This window comes from Oncorhynchus keta, chromosome 10 (genome assembly GCF_023373465.1).
Source record: "Oncorhynchus keta strain PuntledgeMale-10-30-2019 chromosome 10, Oket_V2, whole genome shotgun sequence".
Taxonomy (NCBI): Eukaryota; Metazoa; Chordata; class Actinopteri; order Salmoniformes; family Salmonidae; genus Oncorhynchus; species Oncorhynchus keta.
The window spans coordinates 28,688,281-28,706,049 of NC_068430.1; the positions used below are offsets into that span (position 1 = coordinate 28,688,281).

General features: G+C 43.3%; 1 protein-coding gene and 1 long non-coding RNA gene across 3 annotated transcripts in view; one reads left to right on the forward strand and one right to left on the reverse strand.

Moving 5' to 3' along the window:
• LOC127932182 (uncharacterized) overlaps positions 1-12,205 on the reverse strand; it is a 58,192-nt gene extending 45,987 nt beyond the window's left edge. The window contains exon 1 of the long non-coding RNA XR_008144463.1: positions 12,075-12,205. This is a non-coding gene — a long non-coding RNA (uncharacterized LOC127932182). The remainder of the gene's footprint in view (positions 1-12,074) is intronic.
• LOC118388478 (leucine-rich repeat-containing protein 38-like) overlaps positions 11,657-17,769 on the forward strand; it is a 29,623-nt gene continuing 23,510 nt past the window's right edge. The window contains exons 1-2 of one of the 2 annotated variants that reach the window (XM_035777600.2): positions 12,265-13,277; positions 13,489-15,213. In XM_035777600.2, the coding sequence (XP_035633493.1) occupies positions 12,650-13,277; positions 13,489-13,766 (906 nt within the window). In that variant the 5' untranslated portion in view covers positions 12,265-12,649 and the 3' untranslated portion in view covers positions 13,767-15,213. Of the gene's footprint in view, positions 13,278-13,488; positions 15,214-17,769 lie in introns of those variants that run through there. The other variant, XM_035777601.2, reaches the window with a different exon arrangement.

Genomic DNA, 17,769 nt, shown 5'->3' on the forward strand with positions numbered 1-17,769 from the left:
GGGTTACTGTGACATTACACATTACCTTACCGACGGGGTTACTGTGACATTACACATTACCTTACCGACGGGGTTACTGTGACATTACACATTACCTTACCGACGGGGTTACTGTGACATTACACATTACCTGACACTGTGACATTACACATTACCTTACCGACGGGGTTACTGTGACATTACACATTACCTTACCGACGGGGTTACTGTGACATTACACATTACCTTACCGACGGGGTTACTGTGACATTACACATTACCTTACCGACGGGGTTACTGTGACATTACACATTACCTTACCGACGGGGTTACTGTGACATTACACATTACCTTACCGACGGGGTTACTGTGACATTACACATTACCTTACCGACGGGGTTACTGTGACATTACACATTACCTTACCGACGGGGTTACTGTGACATTACACATTACCTTTACACCGACGGGGTTACTGTGACATTACACATTACCTTACCGACGGGGTTACTGTGACATTACACATTACCTTACCGACGGGGTTACTGTGACATTACACATTACCTTACCGACGGGGTTACTGTGACATTACACATTACCTTACCGACGGGGTTACTGTGACATTACACATTACCTTACCGACGGGGTTACTGTGACATTACACATTACCTTACCGACGGGGTTACTGTGACATTACACATTACCTTACCGACGGGTTACTGTGTGACATTACACATTACCTTACCGACGGGGTTACTGTGACATTACACATTACCTTACCGACGGGGTTACTGTGACATTACACATTACCTTACCGACGGGGTTACTGTGACATTACACATTACCTTACCGACGGGGTTACTGTGACATTACACATTACCTTACCGACGGGGTTACTGTGACATTACACATTACCTTACCGACGGGGTTACTGTGACATTACACATTACCTTACCGACGGGGTTACTGTGACATTACACATTACATTACTGTGACATTACCACATTACCTTACCGACGGGGTTACTGTGACATTACACATTACCTTACCGACGGGGTTACTGTGACATTACACATTACCTTACCGACGGGGTTACTGTGACATTACACATTACCTTACATTACTGTGACATTACACATTACCTTACCGACGGGGTTACTGTGACATTACACATTACCTTACCGACGGGGTTACTGTGACATTACACATTACCTTACCGACGGGGTTACTGTGACATTACACATTACCTTACCGACGGGGTTACTGTGACATTACACATTACCTTACCGACGGGGTTACTGTGACATTACACATTACCTTACCGACGGGGTTACTGTGACATTACACATTACCTTACCGACGGGGTTACTGTGACATTACACATTACCTTACCGACGGGGTTACTGTGACATTACACATTACCTTACCGACGGGGTTACTGTGACATTACACATTACCTTACCGACATTACATTACCTTATTACTGTGACATTACACATTACCTTACCGACGGGGTTACTGTGACATTACACATTACCTTACCGACGGGGTTACTGTGACATTACACATTACTGTGACATTACACATTACCTTACCGACGGGGTTACTGTGACATTACACATTACCTTACCGACGGGGTTACTGTGACATTACACATTACCTTACCGACGGGGTTACTGTGACATTACACATTACCTTACCGACGGGGTTACTGTGACATTACACATTACCTTACCGACGGGGTTACTGTGACATTACACATTACCTTACCGACGGGGTTACTGTGACATTACACATTACCTTACCGACGGGGTTACTGTGACATTACACATTACCTTACCGACGGGGTTACTGTGACATTACACATTACCTTACCGACGGGGTTACTGTGACATTACACATTACCTTACCGACGGGGTTACTGTGACATTACACATTACCTTACCGACGGGGTTACTGTGACATTACACATTACCTTACCGACGGGGTTACTGTGACATTACACATTACCTTACCGACGGGGTTACTGTGACATTACACATTACCTTACCGACGGGGTTACTGTGACATTACACATTACCTTACCGACGGGTTACTGTGACATTACACATTACCTTACCGACGGGGTTACTGTGACATTACACATTACCTTACCGACGGGGTTACTGTGACATTACACATTACCTTACCGACGGGGTTACTGTGACATTACACATTACCTTACCGACGGGGTTACTGTGACATTACACATTACCTTACCGACGGGGTTACTGTGACATTACACATTACCTTACCGACGGGGTTACTGTGACATTACACATTACCTTACCGTTACTGTGACATTACACATTACCTTACCGACGGGGTTACTGTGACATTACACATTACCTTACCGACGGGGTTACTGTGACATTACACATTACCTTACCGACGGGGTTACTGTGACATTACACATTACCTTACCGACGGGGTTACTGTGACATTACACATTACCTTACCGACGGGGTTACTGTGACATTACACATTACCTTACCGACGGGGTTACTGTGACATTACACATTACCTTACCGACGGGGTTACTGTGACATTACACATTACCTTACCGACTGTGGGTTACTGTGACATTACACATTACCTTACCGACGGGGTTACTGTGACATTACACATTACCTGACACTGTGACATTACACATTACCTTACCGACTGGGGTTACTGTGACATTACACATTACCTTACCGACGGGGTTACTGTGACATTACACATTACCTTACCGACGGGGTTACTGTGACATTACACCTTATTACATTACTTACCTTACCGACGGGGTTACTGTGACATTACACATTACCTTACCGACGGGGTTACTGTGACATTACACATTACCTTACCGACGGGGTTACTGTGACATTACACATTACCTTACCGACGGGGTTACTGTGACATTACACATTACCTTACCGACGGGGTTACTGTGACATTACACATTACCTTACCGACGGGGTTACTGTGACATTACACATTACCTTACCGACGGGGTTACTGTGACATTACACATTACCTTACCGACGGGGTTACTGTGACATTACACATTACCTTACCGACGGGGTTACTGTGACATTACACATTACCTTACCGACGGGGTTACTGTGACATTACACATTACCTTACCGACGGGGTTACTGTGACATTACACATTACCTTACCGACGGGGTTACTGTGACATTACACATTACCTTACCGACGGGGTTACTTACTGTGACATTACACATTACCTTACCGACGGGGTTACTGTGACACATTACACATTACCTTACCGACGGGGTTACTGTGACATTACACATTACCTTACCGACGGGGTTACTGTGACATTACACATTACCTTACCGACGGGGTTACTGTGACATTACACATTACCTTACCGACGGGGTTACTGTGACATTACACATTACCTTACCGACGGGGTTACTGTGACATTACACATTACCTTACCGACATTACACATTACCTTACCGACGGGTTACTGTGACATTACACATTACCTTACCGACGGGGTTACTGTGACATTACACATTACCTTACCGACGGGGTTACTGTGACATTACACATTACCTTACCGACGGGGTTACTGTGACATTACACATTACCTTACCGACGGGGTTACTGTGACATTACACATTACCTTACCGACGGGGTTACTGTGACATTATTACCTTACATTACCTTACCTTACGGGGTTACTGTGACATTACACATTACCTTACCGACGGGGTTACTGTGACATTACACATTACCTTACCGACGGGGTTACTGTGACATTACACATTACACTTACCGACGGGGTTACTGTGACATTACACATTACCTTACCGACGGGGTGACATTACACATTACCTTACCGACTTACTGTGACATTACACATTACCTTACCGACGGGGTTACTGTGACATTACACATTACCTTACCGGGGGTTACTGTGACATTACCTTACATTACATTACACATTACCGACGGGGTTACTGTGACATTACACATTACCTTACCGTTACTGTGACATTACACATTACCTTACCGACGGGGTTACTGTGACATTACACATTACCTTACCGACGGGGTTACTGTGACATTACACATTACCTTACCGACGGGGTTACTGTGACATTACACATTACCTTACCGACGGGGTTACTGTGACATTGCAGAAAACGTTCAGTTCGTGCTGACACCATGTGCAGATGGTAACAAAATACAGTGAGGAGAAAATTAGAGAAACGTTGACGCCTGAGGCCAAAGTTAAAACATCATCACCACATAAACACATCCACCAATAGAACAGCTGAGTGGGAGTGAGAGGCACTTTCTGTTGTGTAGGGGTAATACTACCCTGCGACCAAACTAACTGTCTCATCTGCCCTGGCAGTTGGCAAAGAAAGGTAGTTGTGTGTTGGCCTTTGACAGGCGAGCTGTGCACACTTCCACGAGTGGCAAACAGCGTGACAGAGTTGAGAGCAAGGAATGTTGTAGATATAGTCTGTCCTCTCCCCCGTATCGTACAGTATGACTTCTCGCTGTTTTCAGGGTTCCTGTAGGGTGACGAGAGTCACTATCTCCACCCACTCCCAGTACTAGACATGCTGAGAGATGACACACTTAGAAAGCCCTGGTTACTCACTGCTCATCCTGAGGTTACAGGGATGTATTATAGGGATGTATGAGTGTCGGGAGCTTCCCCTGACTAACGTCTGCCATGGCCACTGATTACAAAAGGATCAGGACCTTTTTATGGAGTCCTAGGGACCACAATTATTCTTACACAGTCTCAGTTTTCTTGTGCTGTAATACGCATTAACTCAAGCATTATTTTCCCAGAAGATGCTATATATTGAACAAGTCATGAGAGTGTTATGATTGATAGAATGCTGTGACTCAGCAAGACTTAAACATGGGCATATTCATGTGCACTCAAAACCTGCTAAATCATAGGTTTAGGAGCTGTATGGCAGTATCAGACAGTTGTCTTATTCAGCAGTTTACTTGGGTAGGTAGAGCTGGAAGGGCATGTACATGTACGCAACAACATCAGAAAAAGTTTACCAAGCATGAAAAAAAATCACAGTTATATTATAACAAGATTTATACCAAAATATATTTTATTTTAAGTTACAGGGGCGGCAGGGTAGCCTAGTGGTTAGAGTGTTGGACTAGTAACTGAAAGGTTGCAAGTTCAAATCCCTGAGCTGACAAGGTACAAATCTGTCGTTCTACCCCTGAACAGGCAGTTAACCCACTGTTCCTAGGCTGTCATTGAAAATAAGAATTTGTTCTTAACTGACTTGCCTAGTTAAATAAAGGTCAAATGTAAAAAAACATTTTTTTAAAAACAGTTGATTTAGAGAGCAACAGAAGGCCACCTTCCGGTTCATTGAGCAGTTAATTATTCTGAAAAGAGTAAAATAATATAATAATATTAATTTATGCCACTGAGCAGAAGCTTTTATCCAAGGCGATTGACAGTATAGTGACTCTATATTTTTCAGCATGTGTATGTGATCCCTGTGGGAATTGAACACAGGACCTTAACATTGCTCTTACCAACCTACCCACACCCTTCTCAGATAACCGTTTAATTATATGTGTTTAATGTACATTTCATCATGCTTGCATGCAACTGGCTTGCACGCCCACCTGACAGGGGTTGTGACCTCTGCAGGATGAGCAATGACAGATCACATATTGCAGAGCCGTCCAAAAGGCACTGCCAACAGATCCCACATGCATACTTGCAGGATTCACACAACCAGACACACTGGCTGTTCATTTAGCTGCAATATTGATATTGAACAATGTGTGTTGTACAGTAGCTATAAAATACAAAGGGGAAGCTAAATTGATACTGATCCAATGCAGTATTCTGACAAATAACTGAGGCAGGCATAAATAATGTCTTTGCTCTTTTATTCTGCCCTGTGACATAGCAGCAGCTCTTAAATGTCATCACACTTTACAATCTAAGAGCGCATAAATCAGAGAGGTTCCAGTCATATAGAATATGGTATAATCTTTACGGCTCACCAAATGGATGATAGTGCATATAATACTCTCCCACAAATCCGTAGGAAATCAGTGAGGAAAGTACAGCGTGTGTCAAACTGGCACTACAATAAACATCTGATCCTGCTCCACTTGACTGGAGTCCTGGATGTACCAGATGGTGTGCCTTTTCACCATATTCTCATGAATTATACTTGTGAATAGATGTGTACACACATCTATCATCTAGACTGTGATGTAACAAGAACTGTTATACCTGGCGCTCAAAACAACAGATCAACATAGAACAATATAGTATAATTTATGTATGTTAGAAAACAGATTCAAGGCACCAGTGAAATGTAACACTTAGCACATATCATGTTTTTACTTCCTATCTACAGCTCAAGATTTCAGGTTAAAGTAACATGGGAAAGCATTGTTGAGTCATTGAACCATCTGATTGGAGGTGCTGGTATGCATAGACTAATACGATTTAGATTCTGGGATGCACTGGACTGGATATTCTTCTATCAGCAATCTGAAAGAGCAGGCCGAGATCAAGAGACTTTGACTGCATTCATCATAAAGAGCCTGAAACAATCAGCTTAATAACTGGTGCAGGGCTGTCGTCTCCCACGCCTGTGGCTGGCTGGCTAATCTGTTTAAGAAGGAACCACACAGCCACAAGGATCACTAGTCACGCAAGTCAAATACTCACAATCATTACTTTTGCAGGCAGTATGTTCAAATCTCAATATCTTATTGCATGTTAGTTAAGGAGATGACGGGTTACAGGCAGTTTGTGGTGTTCCTTATTGCTCTGTTGTGTTCTGCTTTAGGTTGTGTGGGGTCTACCACAGTGACAGACAGCCAACCAGGGTTAGCTTGTCCAGACACTGTTGAGGACACAAGTTATATCAGGGTGATTCTGGCTCATAACACCATGATGGGGAGTCAGATGTGCCCGGGGTTCTCTGTCCACTGTGCCCTTGCCTGACAGACCACCCCTCTCTCCTGCCTCCCTTCCTGGCCTGGCACAGGGCAAGCATACCAGATTCCCAAATGCCAACAGATAGCTTAAGACGCGACAGCTGCTCCTGCATCTTGAATGTCTGTCCATTACATTCCCAGAAGTGTTCTAAGGGAGGTGACATTTGCTGTGTGGTGCCTATGAACCCCTACCTCCTGTCCTTGTTCCTCCTTACTCCCCCCCGCCGCAATAGCAATAGCAAAGACCCAGCATGGGGCACCAGCAAAGCCAAATAACAAGCTGCACTTGACATTCATCATTTATTGATGTGCCCTGCTTTAATTGCAGGTGGAGAGCCTCTCACAGTGGTTAACCATGGGGAATGAAGGCCCTCCTGCCACGGCCCCACACTTACTAACTCAGCACGCTGGGCTGTGCTCAGTGCTGGGGTTATATAACCCTGTTGACACTCAGTTGCCTGCCTGCCGCCTAGCTGGGGTTTCCTATCCTGTCCCTCTCCACACGCTACCCACTACTCGCTACTCCCTACTCCCTACCCACTACTCCCTACTCCCTACCCACTACTAGCTACTCGCTACTCCCTACTCGCTACTCCCTACTCACTACTCCCTACTAACTACTCCCTGCTCTGCAATCTGCTTTACTGTTTATAGGTTGAGAGGGAGGATGTGCAGTCATTATCCACTACTTTTGAGTGGAGTGGAGGAGGGCTTTGATTGGTGTGTGACTGATTGAAGATCCCTTCGAGCACAACCTCTGGTCTAATCCTTGGATAGTGAGAAGTATAGTGAGATGTCATTGTTGAGAGATGCTGAACTACAAATTCCTAGAGATACAACGATTTGTCAATGTGAAAATGCCCTTGATCAGGTATGGACAAGATTGTATTTTCACATTATGTTTTTTGTATTCAGTACAGACAACCACATATTGTTTTCACCCATCTCAAGACAGCCTCTCTGTTTTAATATATCTGGCTTGGGATTCATTTATCTGCATAAGCAGCAATAGCAATGATACATTTAGTCTTCAGTAGCACAGATGTGGCTGACATTAATGGCAAGGTTCTTGATATCCACACGGGCTGTTATTTCTCAAAATGAATCCCCCAGGACGAGCAGCGAGGTAAACCTGGATCAATGTTGGTGCTCGCAGACAAGGTCAGTGATAGCTGAAGCTCGAGCTTATATTTTTCTCTCAGGTTGTATTTACACTACTTTGAACACCTCAGTGACTCGACATTGGTCTAAATACTGAGGGATCGGTTTGTGCTAACAGCTGTCAGGAAAGTGGTGTTTCACGCAGCCTTTATTTTTGACAGACTAAATAGCCTCTCACATCTTTTAGGTTTGGAGTGGGATTTGAAGCCATTGAGGATGTTACACAAAAGGTATTTCATGAATCATCCTGAATCATCCTATGCTCAAGGCACACACAGCATAATACAGAGATACAATGGAGTTGGAATAGTATTAAACTCATAGTGTGAAAAGTAAGTAGGGACTTTGCCAAATTATATCCGCAGAATGTGAATGGCCTATTTGTACTTTAGCGTAGACTTGCCCCAAATACATTCCAGCATCTCCCTCCGTCTGGCAGCCGATATAAAGATCTTCAAGCCCCGTCCCATCATTCTCTAGTTACCATACTCCACCACCATTTTCACACTGAGAAAGAGAGAAGAGATGGGCTTCAATGACCACTTTGATGGTGTTGTTTATACCTAGTGCTAATTATACTGACATCTTATGGTAATCGTTAATCATTTCAAACCTAAATCAACCCTTCAAAGTTTCCTATTACTCACCCTGGCTCTTACGCACTGACAGCCAGCAGACCTGAATTTACACAAGATAACCGTTTCCGACTGAACAACTCTCATCAGGGAGTTGGAGGCCGTCATACCTGCTAAGAGTGGTGCTCCACATGCATTTCAATTTGGAAACCTCTCCATTTTAACCAAATCTCTCTGTTCTCAGTCCATTTCATTCTGAGCTGCTTGGCAATTACTCAGCTGGCACAAACATGCCACAACAGGAAGGGGGGAAGGGATGTCTTAAACACAGTCATGAATATAGTAATTAAACATGTTGATTAAAAATAAATGACAGTTGGAAATTACACTCATACAGCCTACAGTGTTTGGATTCCGCAATTTAGAAGAATATATTACTTTGAGTCTTGAGTCTGTCTATAATTAAATTGCTGGTTCAAAACAAAACAAAAAAGCTAACAGTGAGTCAGCTAATTCCGTGTCTATGATATAAAACCTGTTAGTGTTATAACTAACAGGTTTTATATCATAGCGGCGCTAAATCCAACAAAGAACCAAAGCATTATTAATATGCAATGTCTGGCTTGTGTGTAAATATAGAGATGGTTAGCCGACCACAGGCTGAGTAATGCTGCTCATAGATCCTCTACCTGGCAACACATAAGTCACAAGTCTAGTAATGAAACCTGGCAGTTAGGGTATAATAGAGATGTGCTTTTCCCTTGCAGAGTACAATATGAAACGCTCTATCATTGTGCTGGAATAGGTCGAAAATATGACGTTATTTTGATGAAGAAGCTGCTCTCCTGCCCTGAGCGATATCACAGGTGTGCTTTCTAGCGAAAAGAACTCACTTCAGCTCACACCCTAAAGCAGGGATGTGAGACATTGGTTTACGGATGACGAGGTATAATGTAGGTGCGTTGCTGTTATTCACTGACAACTGGAGCTGTTTGCATTGCCAAACACAATGCATTCTGTAAATACAGACACACGTTCTTATGTTGTGATGCCGAGGTTGAGAATTACTATAGAGGGTCACTACTGGTAATAACGGCTCAGGCAGGCAGGGCTTCTATTTACCCATTGATATGTACTCCATATTCTCCCATTACATCCCATCATACAGAGCCTTTTACTACTCCATCTCCTTCCACGTCTCTCAGGACTCCTCCACTCTGTCCCTGTGCTACAACCTTGGTCTAATTCCATTGCCTGTTGATACAGATCCCATTGGGGAAATCTAATTGAGATTCTGAATTTAAACCTGTTCCACTGTTGTGGTTTGAGACGCAGTCACTGGTCCCTTTGTGTTTTACTATTAAGGATATAGATTGTAGACACACATGTGCTCGGTGGCTGCATGAAAAAAAGTGATTTGTTCCCATCAGGCAGTTGTAGTGCAATCTACTGTGACAGTGCATCAAAAGGATCATTGTATAACCTGAGCTGACTTAAAGTGCTGACGTTTGGCTCGCAGTGCAAACAAGGGCGAAGGTTATATGTGCAGTTTTTGAAAAGGTCACAGTTGAGACTTATTCCATTTTCCGGGATAATAATGAAGCATCTGTCTGACTGTAGCGTGGGCGGGTTGTGTAGCGCTGTCTGTCACCTTCGGACAAGATCGTCTTGAAAATGGTGATGTTACTGTGAGGATGTCTATCAATGCATTGTCTCGTCATTCTCAGAGACTCTGGGATTAAGACTGTAGGAGAGATAAATAATATTCTGTTTGAGGGAGGACAAATAAAACAAAGCGACATTCATTATTCAGATTTAAATAATTTTAAACCTGGATGTCATTTTTGTATTGTTTCATTGATTATGTAAGGGGCTATGTGTTCTACGGAAAAAAAAGATATATATAATTGCTGCACTTAATTCGTTGACCTGTTTTTTATTGATAGTTATTTGATAAAACGGTGCTGATTCATGATTTCGACTGGCTGAGGAAAGCTGCCTGCCTCCCTTACAACAACAAAAATGTGCAGTCAGAGTGCACTGTAGTTCTTCTGCAATTACTGCATCCAAAATACCACAGTCAATTTTTTTGTAAGGAGTGTCTGTCTCATCCCGACTCCTGACTTGCTCATTACTATGGGACAGCTGGAGATCGAATTTGAATATTGAAACAATGTTGCAAATGTTGGAGAGACAGACAGCAAGGTTTATACAAATCTCCGCTGTTGAAAACTAAATGTTATTCTAAAATAAATGTGAGATACTGTCTAGATTATTTTTATAGTGGATTTAAAGTTTATAAATTGCCTGGCTGAGCTGATGAGACAGTGGATTGCGCAGTCAGATGTAACAGAGTAAATAGGCATTTTAATGTCAAAGATTTAGCCGGTGGTAACTTGTGGAATAGACATCTGCTGGAATGCGGTTTTAACCAATCAGCATTCAGGATTAGACCCACCCTTTGTATAAAGGGAAATAATGCATTCTCTAGAATGCCCTTCAAGCCAATCAGAAACAAGTATTCAACAAAGCCATTATATAAAGCCCTTTATACTAGTCTATGATATCAAAAGGTTAAACCATAAAATACAAAAAATACAAATTAAAAAAGCGATACATAATGATACAAAATATTTTGTAATATCAATATTTGTATCAATGTATATTAATTAATCATACATTTAATTATTAATTTATTTGCTAAATTCACGACAATCAGTAATAGAAATGATTGGGATTTAAAAACTGTAAAAATCTTAGTGAAACAACCCAAATATTTTCACACTAGGAAGTGACATCATGTTTTGTCAACATGCTAAAGGCACGCCTCCTTCATAGCAATGAGGAGGGCATGAGATAAACCTTGGCACATTCTGAGACAGACAGACAGACAGACAGACAGACAGACAGACAGACAGACAGACAGACAGACAGACAGACAGACAGACAGACAGACAGACAGACATTCAATTGACTGCTACTGTGCTAAATTCAGGATTGTCATCTGCATGAATATGACTTCTCCACGGACTGACGGATTTGGATTCTCTCTCAATAGCAACAGAGCGTCGGGACCCAGCTGGGGAGTGTTTTGTCGAGCTCTGCTCTGCTGGCGAGTTGCAGAGCACAGGGAGGTAGAGAAGGAATAAAAAACCTTGCATACACTTCAGCCGTGTTACTGTTGGATTGTATATCCTTTTAGATTAGCAGCAGATCAGATCGACAGGCATTCCCACTTAATAAACCTTGCTGTCTGTCTCTCCGAAATTTGCAACATTGTGACAAATGGAGGGATGTAACAATTTCCCTCTTCACTTGATCTGCCTGAGACTGACTTACCCCGGCGTGTATCCTTTTGTTTCAGAGACCCAGGCGTCCTCCTCAGTCAATCCCCCAAGATCGACTGTGGGTTAACCCGGCGGACAGAGCCCCCTCCCCCTGTCTGTGCCCCCAGTTTCTCTCTATTCCTGCTTCGTTATAGTTTCTATTTACCTTTGCCAGACCACCCTAATCTTTCTGCTAAGGTCTCTTTCATTCTCCCTCTATCTAGCTCGCTCACTCTCTTTCGCTCTCTCCCTCCCACTTCTTGCCATCTCCCTCCCCTAGCTTCTTCAAAGCCAGCAGTGCTCTATTCTATCCAGGATGCTTGCTACATGATATCTCGGAACACAGCGTTCGACGCTGCTCTCTCGCTGCCTGATGCCGGAGCTGTCTCAGATTTTAATCTCAAGAACGGCAGGATGCTCCTGCACAGGGATTGATCCCCCCCTTTTCCCTCTCGTTCTCCCCTTCCCCTCCCCTTTCCTAATCTCCCGCCCTCTGACCCTCACCCCAGCTTCTCTTTCCCGACACCTCTGCCCATTCTTTCTCACCCCAAGCCTCCTCTGCCCCTCTCTGCTCTTACCCCCTTGACCATGTTGCCATGTGTCTGCTGGCTCCAGCCTCTCCTCGTCTTGCTGTCCTCTGTCTTACGGGCTCAGGGGGAAAACTGTCCAGCAAGCTGCCTGTGCCCGGACCCCCACACTGTGGACTGCAGCGGCCGTGGACTCACCCGTCTTCCTGATGAAATCCCCTTGGACGTCCGCAGGCTCCTTCTGTCTGACAACTGTATCCCCCGCATTCCCTCTGACTTCCTAGTGCTCTACAGTGACCTGGTCTACCTGGACTTACGGAACAACTCTTTGTCCCACATCGAGCCGGGCACCCTCAGCACCTCTTCCAGACTGGTGTTTCTGGACTTGGGCAGCAACAACCTGACTGAGATCCCCTCGGGGACCTTTGGGCAGTCCCGTAGCCTGATCAAACTCCGCCTGGGCAATAACCCCTATCTGAGCAGGGTCAACGAGGATGCATTCCTGGGCCTCACCTCCCTGCGTGAACTGGAGCTGGAGCGTAACGCCCTGTCTAGCCTTCAGGTGGGGGCGCTGAGCCAGTTGCCCTCTTTACGGGTGGTGAGACTGGAGGGCAACCCTTGGGTGTGCAACTGCAACTTTGCCAACCTGTTTGGATGGCTGGAGGAAAACAGTCAAAAGCTTCCAAATGGTAAGTGTTTTCATCAGGGGGATGTTAGTTTACTTACAGCTGGCTTGGCCTAAATAAAGGAAAGTCATGCAACATTAAGATTATATTATCTCAGCAAATCCTCTGCCATGCCATTGCTGTGTGTTCTATTTATATTTTTCGAGTAGAAAGAGGAACCCCTTCCTCTGCTCTAATTTTGGCTCCCTCTTTCTTTTCCTGCCCTAACCCACAGTACCAGGGAGAGTAATGAAAGACAATGAAAGACGAGCTCTAGGGGGAAACCTTCAGGGGGATGGTCTCAGATACATTTCACTACAGACTGTCTGCAGCTTCATCCACATCAGCAAAACAAACACAACAACAGAAAGTCAACACCTCACGTTTACAATTCTGCTTGAGCATGAGATTTATGTTACCGTGGTTGTGTGTGTAGTGTACTGTCCAAGCCAAACACCTGCCTCTTCCCTCAGGCCAGTGGTCTATCAATGTTTCACTAAATCAATCAATTAGTGAGTGCTGTTTGTATGACCACTGTAACCAAGCTCGCCCTCCCTCTCTCCTTCCTGGTGGTGGAAGCTGGAGCCCATCCAGTCTTTTACTATTGTGTTTCTGCCTGGGGGAGTTAGGTAACGTTACGGCACTGATGTGTTGGCGCGGGCCCCCTCTCTCTCTGTGTGTCTCAGGGACACTCTCAGAATGTGTGCACGGCACACGAATAGGAAAAACAACAAAAGACAAAGGGGATTACAATTCTCCCACAGGAGTGTGTATCACACAAAGGGTAACGTCTGCTTACATGGAGATGATTAGACTGAACATCCGATCCCAGCAGCTATTGTTGTGGGATTCATGTGTTTATAATGCAGAGGGAAACAAAGCTTAATTGTAGAGATTTGCATTTCTTCCACTCTTTTCAAGGTAGAAACGTAACAAACCTCAGGCTACAGGATACACCGTAGCCAACTATCCAATCCAATAGATTCATATTTTAGAACTTTCAGATTTGACTCCACATTACTCCAATCACCATTTCTTGTATTTAGATAAACTAACGAGCCACATGTTGTTTGCTTGACATCACATTTGAATAGTATTTAGATGTTGTCCTTGAAAATGCAAATATTGTCCTTATATATCTGTTGATGTCTATTCATAATAATCATTCAAGCAAGACTGTGTATAGCCCACCAGATAATACTATATAGAACCACAAACATGTAGGACACTTTGTTGTTAGAATATTATGGTCCAATAGTTCAGGTGTGCTGAATCTAGCTCCCCAAATGATATGTTTCACACTGTGAATGTAAATATGTGTACTGTATTCAGTTCAAAGGCAAAGCCTCACAGCATAAAACATCATGAATACGTTAAGTCGGCATATGAACCAATAGACAAAGTACATAAATAAGCATGCACAGCTGTCACTGTCTCCGAGCCAAGGTCGTTTCACAGGAGAAAATGCTGTAACATGATGATCTACATAAATATGGGACATCAACACATTGTAATGACAAACATTGACCCATCTCATGTTACTGTATCTGTATCCTTTTGCAAATATGATTTCCTCACTGGGTTTGATGGATAAAGGATTACTTAGATGAACTCAGATATACAATCTATAATTCAGGCAAACTGGGTAAAGCTGACAACTGCCCAGGGATCCTTTCCATTATATCTGTGTGATACATTACTCTGTGGATATGGACATAATGTTGACATAACCTTAATTTGTTGTTCTTCTTTAATCATAGGAATGCAAGGGCAACAGTAGTTATGTTTTATAGATGCTTGTGTGGAGACAAATCATATTTCTAATCATATTTTCTACCCTATGCAAGCAGTGGGTGGACATTGCAAATCGCTGACAACTAACAAAAACATCCTCACACGTTTAGTTTGTGCATTAGCATGTAATTGCCATCCCTCTTCCTCTCCCTCCTACTTCTGAATAATAAAGCAACCACAAAAAGTTGGGGCTGTGTGAGAAAGAGAAGTTGATAAATTATCATGAATACCTCGATCTCCCGTGGTAAGAGACTGCAAATGCATTCATCACTGGTCCTCAGTGTTGTCTACTGCAGGCTGTAATGAATTCTATTAGAGACGCTGGCCAAGCACACATCAGCAACAGTGAACAAGAGGCCATGGTCCCAGTGTGCCAACCCCTCTGGCATATCTGCCAACTGGGCCGAGAGATGCACTCTCAAATTGAGTTAGCAGTGAAGCTTCTCACCTCATGTAAGGCACTTACATTCAACCCAGTGCGTGTTTACTGTGTGACCTGGCTAGGAGGCTTTAGCATAAGACTGGTCAAAACCACCAGCCAAAGATAAAAAACATAGTGACCTTTTCTATTTAGCGTCATCAACCACACCCACTGGGCACAGACGTCAGTTAAACATCTAGTTTTGATTTACATTTGGTTGAGTTGCCAACTAACGTGAATTCAACGTGAAATTAACAAAACATTTCACCATGTCATTGGATTTAGGTTAGAAGTTTGGTAAAAAAAAGTATGAAAAGCCCTTATGTTGATGACTTTTTGTCAATCCAATCAGTTTTTCACATTGATTCGACGTCATCACATAGATTTCCTTAGTTGAAATAACGTGTTGAAATTAAGTTTTTGTCCAGTGGACACTCACACACATACAGTGGGGGAAAAAAGTATTTAGTCAGCCACCAATTGTGCAAGTTCTCCAACTTAAAAAGATGAGAGAGGCCTGTAATTTTCATCATAGGTACACTTCAACTAGAGAAAAAAAAATCCAGAAAATCACATTGTAGGATTTTTTATGAATTTATTTTCAAATTATGGTGAAAAATAAGTATTTGGTCACCTACAAACAAGCAAGATTTCTGGCTCTCACAGACCTGTAACTTCTTCTTTAAGAGGCTCCTCTGTCCTCCACTCGTTACCTGTATTAATGGCACCTGTTTGAACTTGTTATCAGTATAAAAGACACCTGTCCACAACCTCAAACAGTCACACTCCCAACTCCACTATGGCCAAGACCAAAAAGCTGTCAAAAGACGGCAGAAACAAAATTGTAGACCTGCACCAGGCTGGGAAGACTGAATCTGCAATAGGTAAGCAGCTTGGTTTGAAGAAATCAACTGTGGGAGCAATTATGAATAAAAATACAAGACCACTGATAATCTCCCTCGATCTGGGGCTCCATGCAAGATCTCACCCCGTGGGGTCAAAATGATCACAAGAACGGTGAGCAAAAATCCAAGAACCACACGGGGGGACCTAGTGAATGACCTGCAGAGAGCTGGGACCAAAGTAAACAAAGCGTACCATCAGTAACACACTACGCCGCCAGGGACTCAAATCCTGCAGTGCCAGACGTGTCCCCCTGCTTAAGCCAGTACATGTCCAGGCCCGTCTGAAGTTTGCTAGAGAGCATTTGGATGATCCAGAAGAAGATTGGGAGAATGTCATATGGTCAGATGAAACCAAAATATAACTTTTTGGTAAAAGCTCAACTCGTCGTGTTTGGAGGACAAAGAATGCTGAGTTGCATCCAAAGAACACCATACCTACTGTGAAGCATGGGGGTGGAAACATCATGCTTTGGGGCTGTTTTTCTGCAAAGGGACCAGAACGACTGATCCGTGTAAAGGACAGAATGAATGGGGCCATGTATCGTGAGATTTTGACTGAAAACCTCCTTCCATCATCAAGGGCATTGAAGATGAAACGTGGCTGGGTCTTTCAGCATGACAATAATCCCAAACACACCGCCCGGGCAACGAAGGAGTGGCTTCATAAGAGGCATTTCAAGGTCCTGGAGTGGCCTAGCCAGTCTCTAGATCTCAACCCCATAGAAAATCTTCGGAGGGAGTTGAAAGTCCGTGTTGCTCAGCAACAGCCCCAAAACATCACTGCTCTAGAGGAGATCTGCATGGAGGAATGGGCCAAAATACCAGCAACAGTGTGTGAAAACCTTGTGAAGACTTACAGAAAACGTTTGACCTTTGTCATTGCCAACAAAGGGTATTTAACAAAGTATTGAGATAAACTTTTGTTATTAACCAAACACCTATTTTCCACCATAATTTGCAAATACATTCATTAAAAATCCTACAATGTGATGTTCTGGATTTTTTTTCTCATTTTGTCTGTCATAGTTAAAGTGTACCTATGATGAGAATTACAGGCCTCTCTAATCTTTTTAAGTGGTAGAAGTTGCACAATTGGTGGCTGACTAAATACTTTTTTGCCCCACTGTACTTTAAGTTGCGGTAGACCTGAAGAACACTTTGCAGTTTGTGTCAGAATTGGGAATATGCGTGATATTTACTGCTGAATGCATTTGCAATTTAGCAATTCATAGAGCACAGGGGCACAGTGTTCTGGAACTGCCTCTGTGCTCATTAAAAATAAGAAATGTTGCTGATGCATATACATGAAGTCAACAAAGCTGTAAATCTGAAGGCAAAAGGAGAACTTATGATTTGAAGTCCCTGGCTGCAGCTCCAGAGGCCTTTTCAAGTCAAT